General features: G+C 42.0%; 1 protein-coding gene across 3 annotated transcripts in view; it reads right to left on the bottom strand.

Moving 5' to 3' along the window:
* Positions 1-19063, bottom strand: part of SLC4A10 (solute carrier family 4 member 10) — a 194080-nt gene that overhangs the window by 48407 nt on the left and 126610 nt on the right. For all 3 annotated transcript variants that reach the window (XM_069982813.1, XM_069982814.1, XM_069982815.1), the window contains exon 7: positions 2394-2485. In XM_069982813.1, the coding sequence (XP_069838914.1) occupies positions 2394-2485 (92 nt within the window). The remainder of the gene's footprint in view (positions 1-2393; positions 2486-19063) is intronic.

The raw sequence follows: 19063 nt of genomic DNA, 5'->3' as shown, positions 1-19063 counted from the left end.
TAGTATTTAGCTTCCCTGTGCGCTCTCCCCCAGTAGTATATAGCCCCCATGTGCGCTCTCCCCCTCTCAAATAGCCCCCCTGTGCGCTCTCCCCCTCCCATATAGCCCCCCTGTGCGCTCTCCCCTTGTAGTATATAGCCCCCTGTGAGCTCCCCCAATTAGTATATAGCCCCCCTGTGCGCTCCCCTGCAAATCCCATTGAAAATGACAGGAAAACATACTGGGGAAAAAAATGTCAACTGATGAGAGCAACTTGTGACAACTGATGACAACTGATGGAAACTGATGGTTTTTAATGAAAAGAAGGATAGAAAAACTAATGGCAACTGATGCATTTTTGGCATCAGTTGTGACATCAGTTGTGGTCAGTTTTTAGACAAAAAACCCAATTGATGCAAACTTATATGGCCAGGTTTACATATATGCGTCGGTGCGGCGGCATTTCCCTCCGGCGCAGGAGAAAAGCGCCGGAGGGAAACGCATCACTGAACTGATCCCATTCTTTTGAATGGGACATTTCAAAATATGCGGCGGTGAACTAGTGGTCACCGCATCGTCGGACCGTCGGTCCTTTAGGACGTGTCTTGCAGCGTCCTAACGCACCGCCGCTCCCGTGATGCGGCGCCGCACTCATTCAAACAAATAGAGTGCCGGATGCCTCGCCGGGCAGGACGCATGCCGTTCGGCTTTGGCATCCGGCGTTCAGCCAAAGAGTAGCACAGTATACAGAAATAAACATCTCTCCCCCTGTGTGCTCTCCCCCTCCCCTATAGCCCCTCCTGTTGCTTTCCCAGTAGTATATAGCCCCCCCTATTGCTCCTCCAGTAGTATGTAGCCCCCCTGTGCGTTCTCTCCCAGTACTATATAGCCCCGCTGTGTGCTCTCCCCCAGTAGTATATAGCCCCCCATGTGCGCTCTCCCCCTCCCAATTAGCCCCCCTGTGCGCTCTCCCCCTCCCATATAGCCCCCCTGTGCGCTCTCCCCTTGTAGTATATAGCCCCCTGTGAGCTGCCCCAATTAGTATATAGCCCCCCTGTGCGCTCCTCCGCAAATCCCATTGAGAATGACAGGAAAACATACTGGGGAAAAAAATGTCAACTGATGAGAGCAACTTATGGTAACTGATGGCAACTGATGGAAACTGATGGTTTTTAATGAAAAGAAGGATAGAAAAACTGATGGCAACTGATGCATTATTGGCATCAGTTGTGGCATCAGTTGTGGTCAGTTTTTAGAAAAAAAACCCAACTGATGCAAACTTATATATGTAAACCCAGCCTATATGTAAACCCAGCCTAAGACAGGCAGAGGCTTCAGCAGCTTATAGTGAATGTTAGCTCTTACCCTAGTGCTGGATTTACACGGCACAGTACTACTCCATAATGTCCTCTGTGCTGCTGCTTCTGAGTGTGAACTATAGAACTTTAGGAGAATAATAGGATTTCCTCTTCTGTATGTATGCAGTGTATAGGAGACTTCATAGTAATTAGTCTCCACTCAGTAGCTTAGAGACAACTGAAAATTAAAAATGGAATATACTAAGGGAAAAACTGGTGAAAAATAATATTAAAGGGCTTCTACATAAAGGTCTTTGAATTGCCCTGTTTAGTTGTTACTTTTTTTTTTTAAATCTATTTTGTACACATATCTTTCTGAAAAGTTGGATGACAACCAAACGTCTGCCACCTAGGGCACCAAAAGACCTGGAAAGGCCAAGAGGACCCTAAAAAGATAATGTGAGATTAGGAAACAGTACTATTCATGTCTATGGGCTGTGGTATTGTAGTTCAATCCTAGTCCTGGGAATGAGCCGTATAACCAGATATAACCTACACACTGTTTTAGATAAAAACGAGACAATGTTTTTCTATTCAAGATTCCCTTTAATACGCCAGTGGAAAAAAAGTCTTCATTTAAAATGGTGTCAGAAAGTTATTAAATTATTTAAAATGACTTCTATTTAAAAATCTTAAGTCTTCCAGTACTTATCAGCTGCTGTATGTCCTGCAGGAAGTGGTGTATAATTTCCAGTCTGACACAGTGCTCTCTGCCGCCACCTCTGTCTATGACAGGAAGTGTTTAGAGCAGGAGGGAATCCCCATGGAAAACCTCTCCTCACCAGAGAGGGCAGCAGAGTTAAATGAGAGGCACTGTATCAGGAAAGAATACACCCTTTCCTGCAGAACATACAGCAGATGATAAATACTGGAAGTAATTTACAAATCTGTATAACCTTCTGTCATCAGTTGATTTAAAACCTTTTTTTTAGTTTTCTAAAGTACCCCTTTAAGAATGACTCGTCATATGTAACCCTTGTGTCACATACTGTACAGGTTGTCCTTTAGATGAGAATTTCTCTCTCCATTTCAATGATTTTCTTCCGCATCACTCACCTTGGTAACATCTAAAGTGCTGTTTTCTCGGCTGACGTCGTTCTTATGTTCGATGCAAGACGGAGCCGACTGCGGGGACACAAGCTGACCTGCTAAAAAACACAGACTGTTATTTTCTAATCCATCACATTACAACCCTTCACAAAAAACCTTTCGCGTACAGAGTTCCTATACGCACCATGTATTTTACTACATACATACAGAACACTAGCAGCATGGCACATACATGACGACACTACCTGAAATATACAGAACAATAGCCTTAAAGTGCTCCGGGTGATATTTTGGTGGTGGTCCTTTGTTGCTAGGCAACGCTGGTTCCCAACATGGTTTACTGAGAAGATAATGAACTAGGAGGACAATGGCAGCAAAGATTTTAGATGATGGATTTAATACTTGACAATATAGCATGTTAATGGGGGAACTCTAGCATTGTTTATGGGGGGCTACCATGGCTAGTAAGCATGCTCAAGCATAATTTTTTTTTAATAATAATAATAATAATAATAATAATAAACGTATATAAAGAAACAATTTCATATTACCCTCCCAGCATAAGGCTATGTTCACACAACGTAAGTTTTCTATTAATCACGGCTGTTGTTGCTTGTTTTGCAACAACGGCCGTGATTAATAGGAAATTTATATTGTACTGTCTTCTATGGAATCAAGGCCAGAGTGTATACATATAGGGAGAGATTTATCTGTACAGGATTGCAGCGACAGGTGACACCAGTAGATAGAGGAGACAATAGCAGCTCCGTGTCGAATGAACTCTTCACAGGTCACAGAGCACGCTTAGTAATGTTTCACATTCATCTCAAGAGGACAGATTCTGTCAATTGTCATCTATGTCCATGAGTCTTGCTGTAAAGCAAGTTACTGAATGCTGTTAAAAAAACAGCTCAGGCAAGATGGTAGCCCCCATAAAAATGTACAAGAAGGAAACTAGAAAAAGATTAGAATAAAAGAACTTATTTTAGGATCTCTAATCAGTAAAAGAAAATTTATTTGATAGATTACCTTTAAACAGAGATTTATTGCCCCAGCACCGCACCATTCTATTAACTCCACTCCATTCACTGTCTATGGGACATCTGCTCTGTAATGTTTGGAAATCCTATAAACTGTGAATTGCATGGTAGATGAGCATGCCCACTGCAGATTTATTCACTCTTTAAGCATGACCTCTATCCTTATTATTAGAGGGGAGTCCCAGCAGGCAAAACCCCTCCGATCAGCTAGTTATCCACTATTCTGTGGATGGGGATAACTTTTAATCTTGGGATAACCCCTTTAAAAGGTTAAAGGGGTAGGGAGGCACTAAGAAATTATTCACAAAATAACACACATTACAAAGTTATACAACTTTATAATGTATGTTATGTATGTGAATGGCCCCCTTCCCTTGTTCCCCGACTCCCGGGCGTGGACCCAGAAGTGTAGTGCAGTATACATACCTGATCCGTGTCGACCGACCCCGTCTGTAATCATCTTCGGGAGGCCGGCCGACCCGCTCCTGCCGTCCCTCATGCCGGCCCCCCTCTGCCGCGTTTTCAGCTGCTCAGACGCGATTGGCTTAGCATAACTGTGCTCAGCCAATCGCAGCTGAGCACAGTTATGACGCGGCAGAGGGGGCCCGGCATGAGGGATGGCAGGAGCGGGTCGGCCGGCTTCCCGAAGATGATGTCTTTGACAAGATTACAGACGGGGTCGGTCGACACGGATCAGGTATGTATACTGCACTACACTTCCGGGTACACGGGTGGGGGTCGAGGAACACGGGAAGGGGGCCATTCACATACATAACATACATTATAAAGTTGTATAACTTTGTAATGTGTGTTATTTTGTGAATAATTTCTTAGCGCTGCACTACCCCTTTAATCTAGCACTGTTTATAGGTCAGACCTCAATATGGCTGTCTACATTACAATATAGGCAGTATAGGCGGAAACTTTATGCCGCCTGACCCACTGAACACCAATGACTGCTGTCAAAACTGTTTAAATGCCGTGATCGCTATTGATCCTGGTCTCTATACAGTTAAATGGCCGGCATCAGAGTGATCTTCGAAGTCTTTCTGCAAATAGTAGTTGATGCTCCCTCACCCAATTCAAATCAAAACTGTACGGGTTGAGAAGGGGTCAAAGAATTTTCAGGAACTTTTATATTTTTTTTATATTAAAGAGGTTGTCCAGCAAAAATCTTTTTCTTTCAAATCAACTGATATCAGAAAGTATAATAGATTTATAATTTACTTCTATTAAAAATTCTCAAGTCTTCCCATACTTATTAGCTCCTATACTGTATGTCCTGCAGGAAATGTTTAATTTTCAGTCTGACACTGCTCTCTGCTGCCACCTGTGGCTGAGACGCGAACTTGGTCTCGGTTTTCCATGAATCCCCATAGAAATCCTCTCCTGCTCTGGACAGTTCCTGACATGGCCAGAGATGTCAGCGGAGAGCACTGTGTCAGACTGAAAATAAAACAACATTTCCTGCATGACATTTAGTAGCTAAGTATGGGAAGACTTAAAATTGTTTAATAGAAGTAAATTACAAATCTATATACCTTTCTGACACCATTTGTTTTGAAACAAAAAGATTTCCGCTAAACAACCCCTTTAATTTGTGGGGAGACAACACCTGCCATGATCAGCTGTTTGCCAGAACAGCCTATGGATGAATGGGAGCTAAGACTCAGTAATACAGCACGGCCACCATAAATGCACCATGGCTCTGACAACCAGCTCGTCCTTAGAGGTATCTGATGTCAGACCCCCACCAACCAGATATTAATGGCCTTTAGTGAGAACAAGTCACAGAAAACCCCTTTATCAATACATATGCACATACCCATTTAAAGCAATTAAATTACCATTCTACTGTAGATATCATTCTATCTCCTCATCCATTGTGCACTGCAATAGGCTAGGATCACACTATGTAAACATGACATCGGTTCTTAAAAGACGGCAGTAATTTTTTTTTTCAGTGTGAACCTAGCCATATAATGCACAAGCTACATACTAAGAGACAACACATGTTCTGTATATGGACAGCATGAATATGATTGCATATAAAGCCTGTATAACGTATATATATCCCCTAGTGCTGAGACAATGGTAATTTTACTTATTCTGTCCCCTGGGAAGCTCCGTCAATGCCGAGAAAATGTGAGCTGTCAGCTGTACATCACCCAGCAGGTGGCGCTGCACCAATATCATAAAGCACAGTGCACAGTATACCAACAGTATCATTAACAATAACATCACCCATAAATAAGCTGGGACTAAATGGACTGATATCACATGAATGCTTTAAAAGCCAGGGAACCAATTGGTGCTATACAGAACTTTAGGAGATGCTGTAAAATGTAATTAAAACCAGACAGGATTCATGTGTACGGTATCTCCTTTATCCTACATGTGTGATGGTATAGACATATAGAAAAAAGGCAGCATTAGATGCCGTCTAGTCCTGTTGGAGGGTTCCCTTATGCAGATCTGCTATGTTTGCAGTGCTAGAGCACAGTTTACTATCAATGAAGTAGGGGCTCAATCCTTTTCTTGCTATCAGGTACTTGCATCCCTACCGTAGAGGTAGGATACCTGACCCTATGGGGCCATTGGTGTGAATGGGCCGGGGACTGAGGAGCTTCTTTTGTTTCTACCTACAGATGCCATTAGGGGGAGCTCCCTGTATTCAGATTTATTAGTTCTCATTAAAGGGGTTTCCCAGGATTTTTTAACTGATGGCTTATCCTGATCCATTGTTCGTCAGAGTCACGGCTAGTTTATTGTGTAGTGGTACTGGGATATTTCAATGCAGCTCAATGAGTGATGAGCTGCAGTAACCTGGCGCTGCCACTATACAATGAACGGCGCTGTATACCTCTGTTCCTGTTTATTACGCATATGCTGGAGCCAGCCGATTGGCCGAGAGCCGGGGGTACCCTGCCTATCAGACATGGATGACCTATCCTGACTATAGACAATCAATGTAAATGACCAGGAAGATCTCTTTACAGGGGTAATCCAAAGATTAAAAGGGATCCCCTATCAACAGAATAAACTACCTAATTGGTGAGGTCTGACAGTTAGGACCCCCATCGATCATGAGAACACTGGCCACTGGTCCCCCAAGAATAGAGTTCTTCTTTGCATGCTCATCTCCTACTCTTTTCTCTGTCTAACATGTGCAGTTTGGAGATTGTACAAATAAATTCTTTTTACTTTTGTCTGATTTCTCTGCTGGCTGTCACCCACCTTCCCATGCAGATTATGTGGTCATACCCTCAGAGTGTACCTTGTCCAAATTACCCAATTACCCATATGTTACAATATTTAAATGCCCCCCCAAAATGGGCACTTACTCTTAGAGTTTGTTTTAGACACCTTCTATCTACATAAAATGGGTACCCTGGATGAAAAAAATAAATCAACTGGTGTCAGAAAGTAAAAACAAAAAACAAAAAACATTTCTTCCAGTACTTATCAGCTGCTGCATGTCCTGCGGGAAGTAGTGTATTCTTTCCAGTCTGACACAGTGCTCTCTGCTGCCACCTCTGTCCATGTCAGGAACTGTCCAGATCAGTAGCAAATCCCCACACAAAACCTCTCCTTCTCTGGACAGTTCCTACCCCTGTCATGTGACCTTTTGCTATCGGAGACCGGAAAACGCCTATTTATTATTTTCCCGAAAAATCCCTTTAACTGAAAAAAGAAAGGATTAAAGGAGACGCCAGATCGTGATGGGATAGAGGAATCATTTGCATTAGAGAATATATAACACGGAGATGCGCAGCATTTGATGTCTATTGTTGGGGGATGAACATGTTATTCTCGCGGGCGGGTTCACACGCTGCTATTGTGACTTCAGATGGTGAATAATTATACAGGAAGGTTTAGACGCAGCCATCAGCAATTTTCCCCTCCGAATCATTGATCACAATGGGACATTAGCAGACCCAATCATTGCTAATCAGATGACGGGAATAAAAGACTCCTATCTACATGCAGCAATGGAGATCAATCCCCGAGATGTGATGTTCTTCCTATTCATACACTGCTTATTTTTCTGTGGTTTCTGCATCCTGATATAGATGCCTTAGAGGACCTGTCACCACTACTGAAACGTCTATTGTCGTAATCATTGTTTTCTCTTTTCTTATACTATTGCATTGTTCTTCTGTAGAGGAGAATTCTTTTCTGCCATATTCATTTGAATGTGGATACATACGGCTATATACCTTCACTGGGCTGGATGTGAAGGCATTGGTTATTATAAGCATACAGCATTGGCATTGCTGCTGACATTCATTGGGCCAGGCACATTTGGGATAGGAGGCCACAGTAGGCATATACAGGAACAACAATGGCTCCTGCTCTTGTATACTGAGCAGTGAGGCATAAAAGGTTTGCCTCTCTGCTCAGTTGAAGCTGACCGAGCTGAGTGTGTGCAGTGAGTACATGCATGCAGCATCACCACTGACCTTAAATGTGAGCCGAGTATGAAGGTGTACATTGTATGCCTGGCTGCTCAGTGTAAGGAGCAGGAGCTTCTGTTATTGACAGGTGTCCCTGCTCCCGTAAAGGATTCATGGTGAAAAAAGAATCTCCAAAGATTCAAATTGAGATTGATATGTTTTGAAAATTTTTGAACACTTTTTGAAGGATAGCATTCAAAAGCAGATGGCAAACTCAGTTCTTCTTATTCATCCAATTGTGCAGAAACAGGTATAGGACGCATTAAAGTTACTGCACTTAATCAGATCTCCAAAACTGATGTTTCCTTACTATTTTCTTACTACACATGTAAAATCTACCTGTATTGTCCTATATCTGTCTATTAAAGTGATTTCGGCAGTTTTGTGTTATCAAAGACTTCAGAAGAGAATGATTTAGGGGAAGTGATTTCTGACAACCTTACAGTAAGTCAACAGTGCAAGCAGGCAGTAGGGACAGCGGAAGCTTTAGTTTTGGCTGTCCAGGCATGATAGGAATTGTAGTTTTGCAACAGCTGGAGAGCCGAAGGTTCCCCATTCCTGCTTTATAAGGTAATGGTGACGCCCATTTGTCATTGTTTCGCATAAATTTAACAACAAAGGATCAGCACAATGAGATTTCTAAGAAAATGTGCTCCAGAATTGTTACTTCATTAAAATACAAGCATTTAAAACAATTTTACCAAGAGATCAGACCAACGCTCTTTCCTTTCCTTTGTAAGTGTACCTGTCGTTATAAAAAACCTTTCACATGTGATAGCGACATGTCAAAAGTTTTGATTGATTCGGTCTTATAGTGGACTCCTATGGAGTATGACTCTCTTTTTTTTTTTTAATTAAGAGTGGGGAGCAGACGTGCTACAGCTGCCGTCCTTTCCCCGCTCTATGTCCTGATCGGTACAAGTCTGAACACTTAGACCCGGACCAATCAAAAATTTTAACCTGTCTCTGTGACATGTCAGGAAATTTTTCGTTACAGGTACTTTTAAGATATTTAAGATCAATGTATCGAAATGGAAATTAAATATATTTTAAATGCATAAGCAATTGTTAAGAAGCACCAACATATAATTACTACCCCCCCCCCATATGTCGGCTTTGGTTTGATAACATGTTGCTCTTTGTTATGACCACTTTATAGAATCAACTAAGGTGGTCACACATGCTCAATTCCACTGCAATCTTCTGGTCCCAGTAAGGTGGCTTTGGAAAAGTGTTTGCAATGTTTTACCGCACAGAGCTCAGACACAATTTAGAAAGGGGCAGGGAGTGATTAGTTTGATGGTGAAGGAGAGGTATACAGTGATGTCCATTGTGTTACTTAAAAAATAGCACATTTGTTCACCATTGTACTATACTTTACACAATGTGGCCATGTTCATACTGCGTAAGAGACCGGCCGTTCCGGTTTCCGAAAATGCGGGCGCATAAGAACTCTGCGGCCCTTAAGATCATCCGGTTGGTACTGCATTGCCGGCCGGGATGATCTTTAGGGCCGCAGAGTTCTTATGCGCCCCCATCAGAACTCCCCACTGCACACTATGGAGCTCCACTGTGTGCACTGACAGAGCTTTCTGCCGCCGATATTCAATGAATAGTGGCCACAGAAAAATGACATGTCAGTTGTTTGCGGCGCCACTAGGGATCCCGGCCGGAGTGTATACTATGTGTCCCATAGCAGCAAGGTAACGTATGACATGGAGAGAAAGGAGCTGCTGCACATCACATAAAAACCAGCACCAGGATGTTGGTATATAACTTGATCAAACCATATTGCCTCATGTACCACGTGCAGGTCTCCTGGTTCACACGGGTCCCTACACTAACTCCACATTGTGTCGAATTATATACCAACATCCTGGCGTCGGTTTTTAAATGTAGCTGAGTGGCATTAGTGTCAGCCATAGGTGTGAGGTGCAGCAGCTCATTTCTCTACATGTGTTTTATTTTTCTCCCTTTTCTGAGCAGTTGGCACTCCCCTTCATAAGACCCACATGACCCAAATTAGCAGGATACACCTGTGCTCACATGTCAGTACCTCATATATTTCCCATTCTATCTGCAGCAGTAATGGTGAGTACAAGAGCATGTTCACACTTGTGTTGTTTGGCGGCAGCTTTCTCCGCCGGTGGTGCCAACTGGGTTTTGGGGGGGCACTTTGGGTTTGGTCCTGTGACATTGGGGTTTCAGGACCATTCCATGGCCTCCCTTCCCTGTTTGTGCACACTTTGCAGGGTTAGCAGTCGCTGACCGACACAGTGTGGAGTTAGTGTAGGGACCCATGTGAACCAGGAGACCGGCACGTGGTACATGGGGCAATATGGTTTGATCAAATTATATACCAACATACTGGCATTGGTTTTTAAATGTAGCCGAGTGGCATTAGTATCAGCCATAGGTGTGATGTGCAGCAACTCCTTTCTCTCCATGTCGTGCAAGGTAACATATATTTTTGCAATAATCACGTCCGTTGTACAACGGACGTCATTTTACCAAAATATACGTTGTGTGAACATAGCCTGTACCTTGAACACACTTGATTTTAGCAACTTAGCTTAATGGGAAAACCCCTAGAACAAGACTGCTTTCTAGACCGATCACCTACAGTATCTTGTTCATCTGCAGTGCTATTGAAAGAAAGCAACTTTGTTTCCTAATCTCGGAAAATCCAATTTAATAGTATTTTTATCTACCAAATATAATATTAAGGAGTGAGTGGAGAAACAGTTTCTACTATTAAGTAGATGGACACGAACTGAATGGCCTTAAAGGGGTACTCTCTGTCCTTGTCAGGAACTGTCCAGAGCAGTAGCGAATCCTCGTAGAAAGCCTCTACTGCTCTGGACAGTTCCTGACATGGACAGAGATGTCAGCAGTGAGCACTGTGTCAGACTGAAAATAAAACACCACTTCCTGCAGTACATACAGCAGCTGATAAGTAGTGAAAGACTTGAGATTTTTAAACAGAAGTAAATTACAAATCTTTATAACTTTCGGAAACCAGTTGTTTTGAGAGAAAAAGATTTTTGCCGGAGTATCCCTTTAAGGAAATTACACTGATGGCCTATCCTTTGAGGAACCCCAATGATCAGTAAAACAAAGAGAGCACAGTGCTCTCTGAAGCATCATGGACCCATCAATATTAAGCCAGACACAGTGTCTGTACATTTGTCTCTATCTGGAACTGCAGCTCAGCCGTTTGACTCGCTGAAGTGTGTCCCAAGGGTTGAACCTTCAAAGATCACACATTGCATTTTCCTAAAAAAACCTTAATGTGTTTTGAAACACTTAAAATGTCACTTTTGTTTTAACTTTCCTACACTTGATAATCACTTGTAAGTCATTTTCTAATAGTGGCTTTTTACCCCAAGAAAAAAGTCATAATGTCTTGGTCATTAGGTGTTTCACTTGTCTGGGATGTAATGTATGCGGCCTGTTGTTAGGGGAAATCTGTCTCTAGTAACAGAAGCAGCTATATACAGTAGAAGGAGAGAACTTGGGTTGTGTAGCTGTAACCAGTGAATCTGTCTCCACCTTCCAGAGGATCCACAATGTCCCTGAAAGGTAAACCCTGGTCTAAGAGTAAACCCCACCTTCCAGAGGATCCACACTGTCCCTGAAAGGTAAACCCAAGTCTAAGAGTAACCCCTTCCTTACTGTGCTACTGCTGTTTCTTTCATTTAAAACTTACATAGAACCTTGCAAAGTCAGTGCACCAGTGATCCATTTTCCTCCAAAAGCCACCTCTACTACTGTACTATGTAAACTTAGTACAGTGCAGCCTATTTAGTCCAGTGTACCTTTTTCTGCAATATAGGGGTGGATTGGTGCTATGGGAGCAGCGCAGTGCTCCTAATAGTCCATCCTTGCAGGCTCCATATCAGCAGGTCAGAGTTATCTTATTCGTGTTTAAGGAATTAGAACATGTCTTTTCTATCTATATCTAAACCATCCTTAAAGCTTGGAGACTTGAAACAAGAAGAGCTTATAGTATCTGTCATCAAACTGATAAAAATTCTAGATTAATAATAGATAAATTATCCACATTAGAGAAAGATGTTTCATTCGGCCAACATATTAGCTATTCCTATTAACATTACACTCGTATTTAACTTTGTCTTCACACCAATAGCTGTGAATAATAGAATATTCTAATATTATGGCCATTCTTAGTGTTTTCACACCTTACATCTCAAGACCGGCAGGTTAGTCAAGGTGGTGGAAGAAGGGGGGGGGGGGGCATTACCCCAAATACTTCATCTTTATTCAGCGGAAAATATTGTAATCCGATTAGCCTATCCCTGAGGAAGAATTTGGTAAAACCATAATTTCTCAAGCAGAATCCTATGGTAATAGCTGCGGAGTGATATCCCAAATTGTGAGACAACCCCTGATGAGGAATCACAATGCTGATTGAGGTCAGCTCACCTGCTGTATCCACTCACGGTGCGCGGCAAAGCCCGGAGCCAGGGCAATAAATGCAAAAGAAAAAGTCCAGCACCAGTGTAGCGGATAAAAATATTATCGTCCTTCTTTATTTGCAAAACTTCACATGACAGGAAACAAACATGCGATTGTTGACGCGTTTCGGCGTCTCTCACGCCTTGTTCACAACATAGTATACCGTATACTGTTCCCCACATCATTATATGGGCGGTATCGGACATCACATGACACTTAATTAAAATCACAAACACATGGTTTAAAAAACGCAAGTTGGGTACAAGATACAAACCGCAACAAAAACAAGAAAAGATAAGAAACAAAGCTTCCATTTATAGTACAAAATGTGATATAAACATACATAATTAATGGGCAGTACTCAACATTTAGTACGTCAAGATAAAGTCGTGTCTAGAGTTTAAACCACCAGGAAATCTGCTTCCTAACCTAAAGATCCAAAAAGACACACTGGTGCTGGACTTTTTCTTTTGCAACCCCTGATGAGGAGTCTAAAAAAAACTATGAATATAATAAAAATAATAAGCACAGTAATATTATTTAAAAACAACAACATATTAATAAATATAAACCAAGAGATTTTGCTTTTAAAAAATTTTTACATGTCAACCAAACGCGTCATAAATGTCTGGACAACTGGGACCCTCTAAGTCAAGAATGAACAATCTCCGATGCCAATGAGTAAAGAGGTCTTTGAGGTACAGTAAAACAGATTGATGGCCTATCTGCAGGATAAGTGATCAGTCACTGATCAGCAGGGTGCAAACACCCAGCACCGCTTCCCATCAGCTGTTTAGCACTCACATTGCACAGTAAACAGGGTTGGAAGCTCTGTGTAGTGGCCAGGTTTGGTAACTGCAGCTCAGCTCCCACTCAAGTAATTACATTTTGCCACTTCTGTATAGTGAAGGAAGCCAGCTGATTGCCGCCCCATTTACTGCATAGCACCAGTGTCAATGAGCTGAGTGGCAGGAATTCCAGGTATTGGCACCCCGTGTGAACAGCTCATCAGTCATCCTCAACTGTTAAGTTTTTTCATTTGGCACAGGGCTGCAAGTTTAAAAGTTGTTTTTTAGGACAATAACTGCATCACCTGCCAAACGGACCCCAGGACAGATCTTGGTGTAAAAGCAGCTATCCGAAGGTACAAGGGGTTTTGGGGGGGTCAGATTGTGGGTACAGAGTCGCTTTAAGGAAGAAGAAGACATCTCCTAAGAAGTGGTTGGAAACTCTCCATGAACCGGAAATAAGTTGAAAACCACTGGTATAGACAATGGTGTGTATGTTTTACATTACCAGGAAGCTTAAAGTGTATTTATCCAACAGACAAAGAAAGTAGGCTTCTCTTCTAGTATGAGTCATCTCAGAGGTTTCAGGTCCCCATAGATTTCCCCATACATTGGCTACCTGTTATATGTCAGGGCTGCACATTTACATTATCCTTCATAAAACCCAAAACGTCAATGAAATAGACTTAAAGCAGACAAGATGACATCAGACAGATAGCAATATGATTTATGTTATCTTTATGTTAAATTCAGGAGCAGATTGGCAGAATATTCCAAGCTATAAAGAATTTTATGATCATGTAATGGATATTGTTATCAATATGGTCATCAACCTTGTCCATAGAGACCATACTGTGTAACCAATTGTTCCATAGAAGCGATAGAGCCTTCAGTTAGGCTGAGTTCGCACTGCGTTTTTTGCAATCCGTTCAACGTATAACTTTTTAATTGGTTATTTTAACGGACAGAAAAACATAGTCAACGCTACTTTTGTGTCCGTTAAAAAAAATGCATCAGTTTCAATCCGTTTTTGTTTTTATAATGAAAGTTCTTTTTCATAAAACGTATACGTTAAACGGATTGCAAAAACACAGTGTGAACCTAGCCTTATCGGCCACTTTGTTAGAGGTGGACCATATCTACCAATCTGTCTCTGAAGAATGTAACACTTGTGAACATCTAGTAGTTAGTTGCATGCCATATACACATAGTAATAGTCATCTAGAGTCCAAATGTGTAGTTTTTACACTACCTCAAAGGCCAAGGGGAGGAAGATGAGAGAGGAACAGAGATGAGATGATGAGCCTGTTAGAGACACATACAACAAAGACAGAGTAAAATAAAGAAAGGTACAATGAATGACAAAAACACATAGCATATAACATACATGACCTCACCTCTTCTATTGTACTGCACAGGATTACACTCACATGACAATACTGATTTTATGAAAGTTTTAAAAGATTTTCTGAATTTTGGGGTGAAATCAGGTCAAACCAGAGTTCATTTACAGTAGCAAAAATATTTATCAAATGACAATTCTGGAGCATATTCTCTACACTGTTCTGTTATTCCTCTTAGGTATAAAAGGACAACTGGGTGTTACCAGTTGAAGGGGGTGGAGCTAAACATGTTAATGCTGACTGTGTAGGGACACGCCTATTTGACAAAAAAAAATTATGGGCGTATAGTCCATAGAGCTTGAAAGGCACCAATAAGAAAATACTAAAACCTACAAAGGCTGTAGATAGGGAGGGGAGCACACAAGAGGCAGTTTACAGGGGAGAACTGTATAGGCTGTGTACTAGTGTAAAGAGAAATGAGAAAACTATGGAAAAAAGGAAGGAGTGTGAGTTCAACTGCTTAATTGACAGATCTAACGAGGTAAGCCTAGAAAGTTCCTATACCCCAAGGAAATAGCGAATAGACAATAGAGAGAAATGTATAGGTCCTCAAGTTAGAAATGCACAATGTTAAAGTTTAAAACATTTATTATAAGTATAACAAGAAGCACAACGAAGGTCCTCTAGTTAGGATGTGTTACTGTATATGAATAAATTTTATGTTGAAAACTGAGACATGAGAAAACTGTAGAAGTGGTAGATGGGAAACTAAGCAAAAATTTTAATTTAATTTTTTTTTTAAAGCAATTTAAAGGTATACAGAGTCTTTAAATATTCTTTGTCACCAGGACACCTCTTTGAATTAGTTCCCCTATGGGAATAAGCTAGCTCCTCTGGATAAGAAAGGAGGTGATTTTTAAGAAGTACTGAGGTTTGGACTTTTAGGTATTTTTTTTTAATCATTAGATTTCTATATATAAAGCAGCTTGTATTTTCTCAGCAATAACTGTTATAATAAAATAGTTCTTGCCCCCAATACACAGTATCCATCTCTAATCTTATACCTCTTGTTCAGTGATTTGCTTGGCTGAGTATTCCAATTTGTTCGGGTAGAAATTTCGTGCAATATAACAATGCTCTAGAGACAACATTAATACAATGAGTTCCGTACTGCAGGATGAGATAGCACAGATAATATTCAGATCAGGCCCAATAGACGACTATCCCGATCCTCGTCCGAGGAGACGTTCTGCCTGGCTTCTCACTGTTACACTCTCAGGTGCTGCTATATTGAATAGACTAAGCTTGGGGGACGTAAAAATATTTAGTGGTAATGCTGGACACATTGGGATTTAGTGACAATGGTGAATGACGGTAAATAAACATAATGTACATTTACTGTAAATTATACACCCTAAGCATATTCCCTATCTTACACTGGGGGGAGGTAGCACAGGCAGTTCTCTAACTGATGGAATATATGAGAATATTTAAAGCTATAACAGCTGTATCAGAGCCATAAACATCGTAGACCTTTGTACAGAAACTTTCTAAGCCATTCATGATAGAACAGTGATCTCTATACTGTGGCTCCTCAGCTTTCCCAATACTGTACCCATGGGTGAGGAGCTGGTGTGACTACTGGGGAAGTGGGGGAAGGGGCTGCTGTGGCTACTGGAGAAGTGGGGGGAGGAGCTGGTGTGACTTACCATTACAGGGAGGAAAGAACTGCTGTGACTACTAGGGAAGTGGGGGAGGGGCTGCTGTGACTACTAGGGTAGTGGGAGGGGGGGCTGATGTGACCACTAGGGAAGTGGTAGAGGGGCTGCTGTGACCACTAGGGAAGTGGTAGAGGGGCTGTGACCACTAGGGAAGTGGTAGAGGGGCTGCTGTCACTACTAGGGAAGTGGTAGAGGGGCTGCTGTCACTACTGAAGTAAGTAGGGGAAGAAGCTGCTGTGACTACTAGGGAGGTGGTACAGGGGCTGCTGTGACTACTAGGGAAGTGAAACAGAGGCTGCTGTGACTACTGAAGGAAGTAGGGAAAAAAGCTGCTGTGAATTCCTACTAGTGGGAAGAGAGGTCACTGCTGTGACTACTGGGGATGTGAGGGGAGGGGCTGCTGTGACTACTGGGGATGTGAGGGGAGGGGCTGCTGTGACTACTGGGGATGTGAGGGGAGGGGCTGCTGTGACTACTGGGGATGTGAGGGGAGGGGCTGCTGTGACTACTGGGGATGTGAGGGGAGGGGCTGCTGTGACTACTGGGGATGTGAGGGGAGGGGCTGCTGTGACTACTGGGGATGTGAGGGGAGGGGCTGCTGTGACTACTGGGGATGTGAGGGGAGGGGCTGCTTTGACTGCTGGGGAATTGGGGGTAGGAGCTACTGTGACATACTTCTAGAGGGAAGAGAAGGGGCTGCTGTGACTACTAGGGAAGTGGAGGGAGGGGCTGTTGTGATTTACTACTAGAGAAGAGACTGACTACTTGGGAAGTGTGTGTGTGTGTGTGTGGGGGGGGGTGCTGTTGTGATTTACTACTAGAAGGAAGCAGGCACTACTGTGACTCTCGGGAAAAGCTCAGGCCACATGTAAGAAAAACTGTGCAAAAATAATACTGTACTCCATTAATAACGTTTTTGGTGCTAATTTATCATAGTTCTGTTCTGTTAAGTAAATCTCTTCAAGGGTATGTTTACTGTGGAACAGTCCCTTCATATTACTGTAGCTGCAAAATAAATGAGGTTTTTATAAATCTCATCCAAACACACACTGCTAAAAAAAAGCTTTATTGCTGATTTTCCATAATAATTTCAATAAGAAATCCCCAAATCTGCACCATAATTAGAGTAACTGCAGATTTTACTGCTGAAACACTGTGATTATGCAGATTTCGAATAATTGTTCATTGAAGTCAATGGGTTATCTGTGAAATGCATGCACCAAGTCTTCCACAGTGAGAGAGATGCTCTTAGTAGCCAATTTCAACTCGACTTTGCTCTCTCTGTCTCTCTCTGTCTTTCTCTATTAAGGCAGGACTCTCTAATAGAGTGTTTGACAATTATGTTTTCTAAACCAGACAATCCCTTTAAGAAACCTGCAAATAATAAAGCAATCCAACACTACAGTCATATAGTAGCCAAGCTGCATCTCACTTGGTAGACGCATAATATTTGCCAATTATATCTGTGAGACGTCCTGGCAGGGATCTAGTCATTTATCATATCACCTAAGGGACAAATCACTAAAGATTAATAAAATGATGAGGAATGACATGGCTTCAGGGCAATCTATGACACAAACCTTGGAGGCTCTAGTAATTTCCATGGTTAGCTGTCACGCAGAACATGTTTGTGTTTTTACTGTATGCAATAAATAGCAGGTAAGTTGTAAAAAGCAATGAGCTGTAGAGAGAATTTATGATGTGATTTGTGCACAAATGAGGAGAACAGATTTCCTAGAATCTGTATGTGATGCACTTAACTGTTGATGTAAAGATACAAAATAAGCCATCGTACCACTAGTGACCACCAGGTGGCGCTTCTTTTGCACAAATATATATATATACAGTGGTACCTTGGTTTAAGAGTAACTTGGATTAAGAGCGTTTTGGTTTAAGAGCTCACAGTTTTTCAAAATTGTGACTTGGTTTAAGAGCATTGCTTTGGTTTAAGAGCTCCCTGTACTGGGTGGGAGCGGGAGTGGAGGAGGGCATGGTCTGCATAGCGGGGTCTACAGCCCTGTACTCTGACCCAGGAAGTCTCCCTCACCTTCTAAATCATAGCAGATCCACTTCAGGCTGGGGCTCCCATCAGAGGACAGGACTGTGGGGGTAATCTCTTTATAGCTGTAACCCTTCTCTCCCCAGACAGAGAGTGCTGCATGTATGTGCCCACATCTGTCCTGCTCATTCCTTCATGCTCCCTGCAGTCTGTTAATCCTGATTGGTCCATGCTGAATACACACCCCTCCCTTATTGCTGTCATGTGACCACACAGACCTCTGACAGCAGCCCTGCTTCTCTATTCTAACCTGTTGTACTACACTACTACATTATGGGGATCTGCAGTTCCATCCTGTATCTCCAAACTGCTGCTGTGTTATCAGGGTTATGGACTTACTATACATTATACTCCACATGCTGATTGCTGTATTATACAGTAACTTGTAATATCACATATTCAGCCGTTTCTGATTGTTTGTTTCATCTGTTTTACATGTTATTCAGAATATAAAATCATTATTTTTGGGGTGTGGAATTTCAGTCATTTCTTATGGGAAAATTTGCTTTGGTTTAAGAGCGGATTTGGATTACGAGCGCGGTCCCGGAACGAATTATGCTCATAATCTAAGGCACCACTGTACTGTGCATATAGCAATAGTACAGGTAAAAATAAAAAATGTAATATAGCTTAGCAGAATAAAATGCAAATGCATATTCCTCCACTTACTAGGTTCCTTTCCTTCCCCTCTCCTAAATGCATAATTCATTGTGCAAAGAACTGCACACGTTTGTATGAAGATGGATTTATTCAATGGTGAACTACCAGGTTACAGCTGCCTATTGAAGT

The sequence above is a fragment of the Dendropsophus ebraccatus genome, chromosome 9 (assembly GCF_027789765.1).
Source record: "Dendropsophus ebraccatus isolate aDenEbr1 chromosome 9, aDenEbr1.pat, whole genome shotgun sequence".
NCBI lineage: Eukaryota > Metazoa > Chordata > Amphibia > Anura > Hylidae > Dendropsophus > Dendropsophus ebraccatus.
The sequence above is the reverse complement of the archived record's forward strand: the minus strand, read 5'-3'. Positions and strand labels throughout refer to the sequence as shown.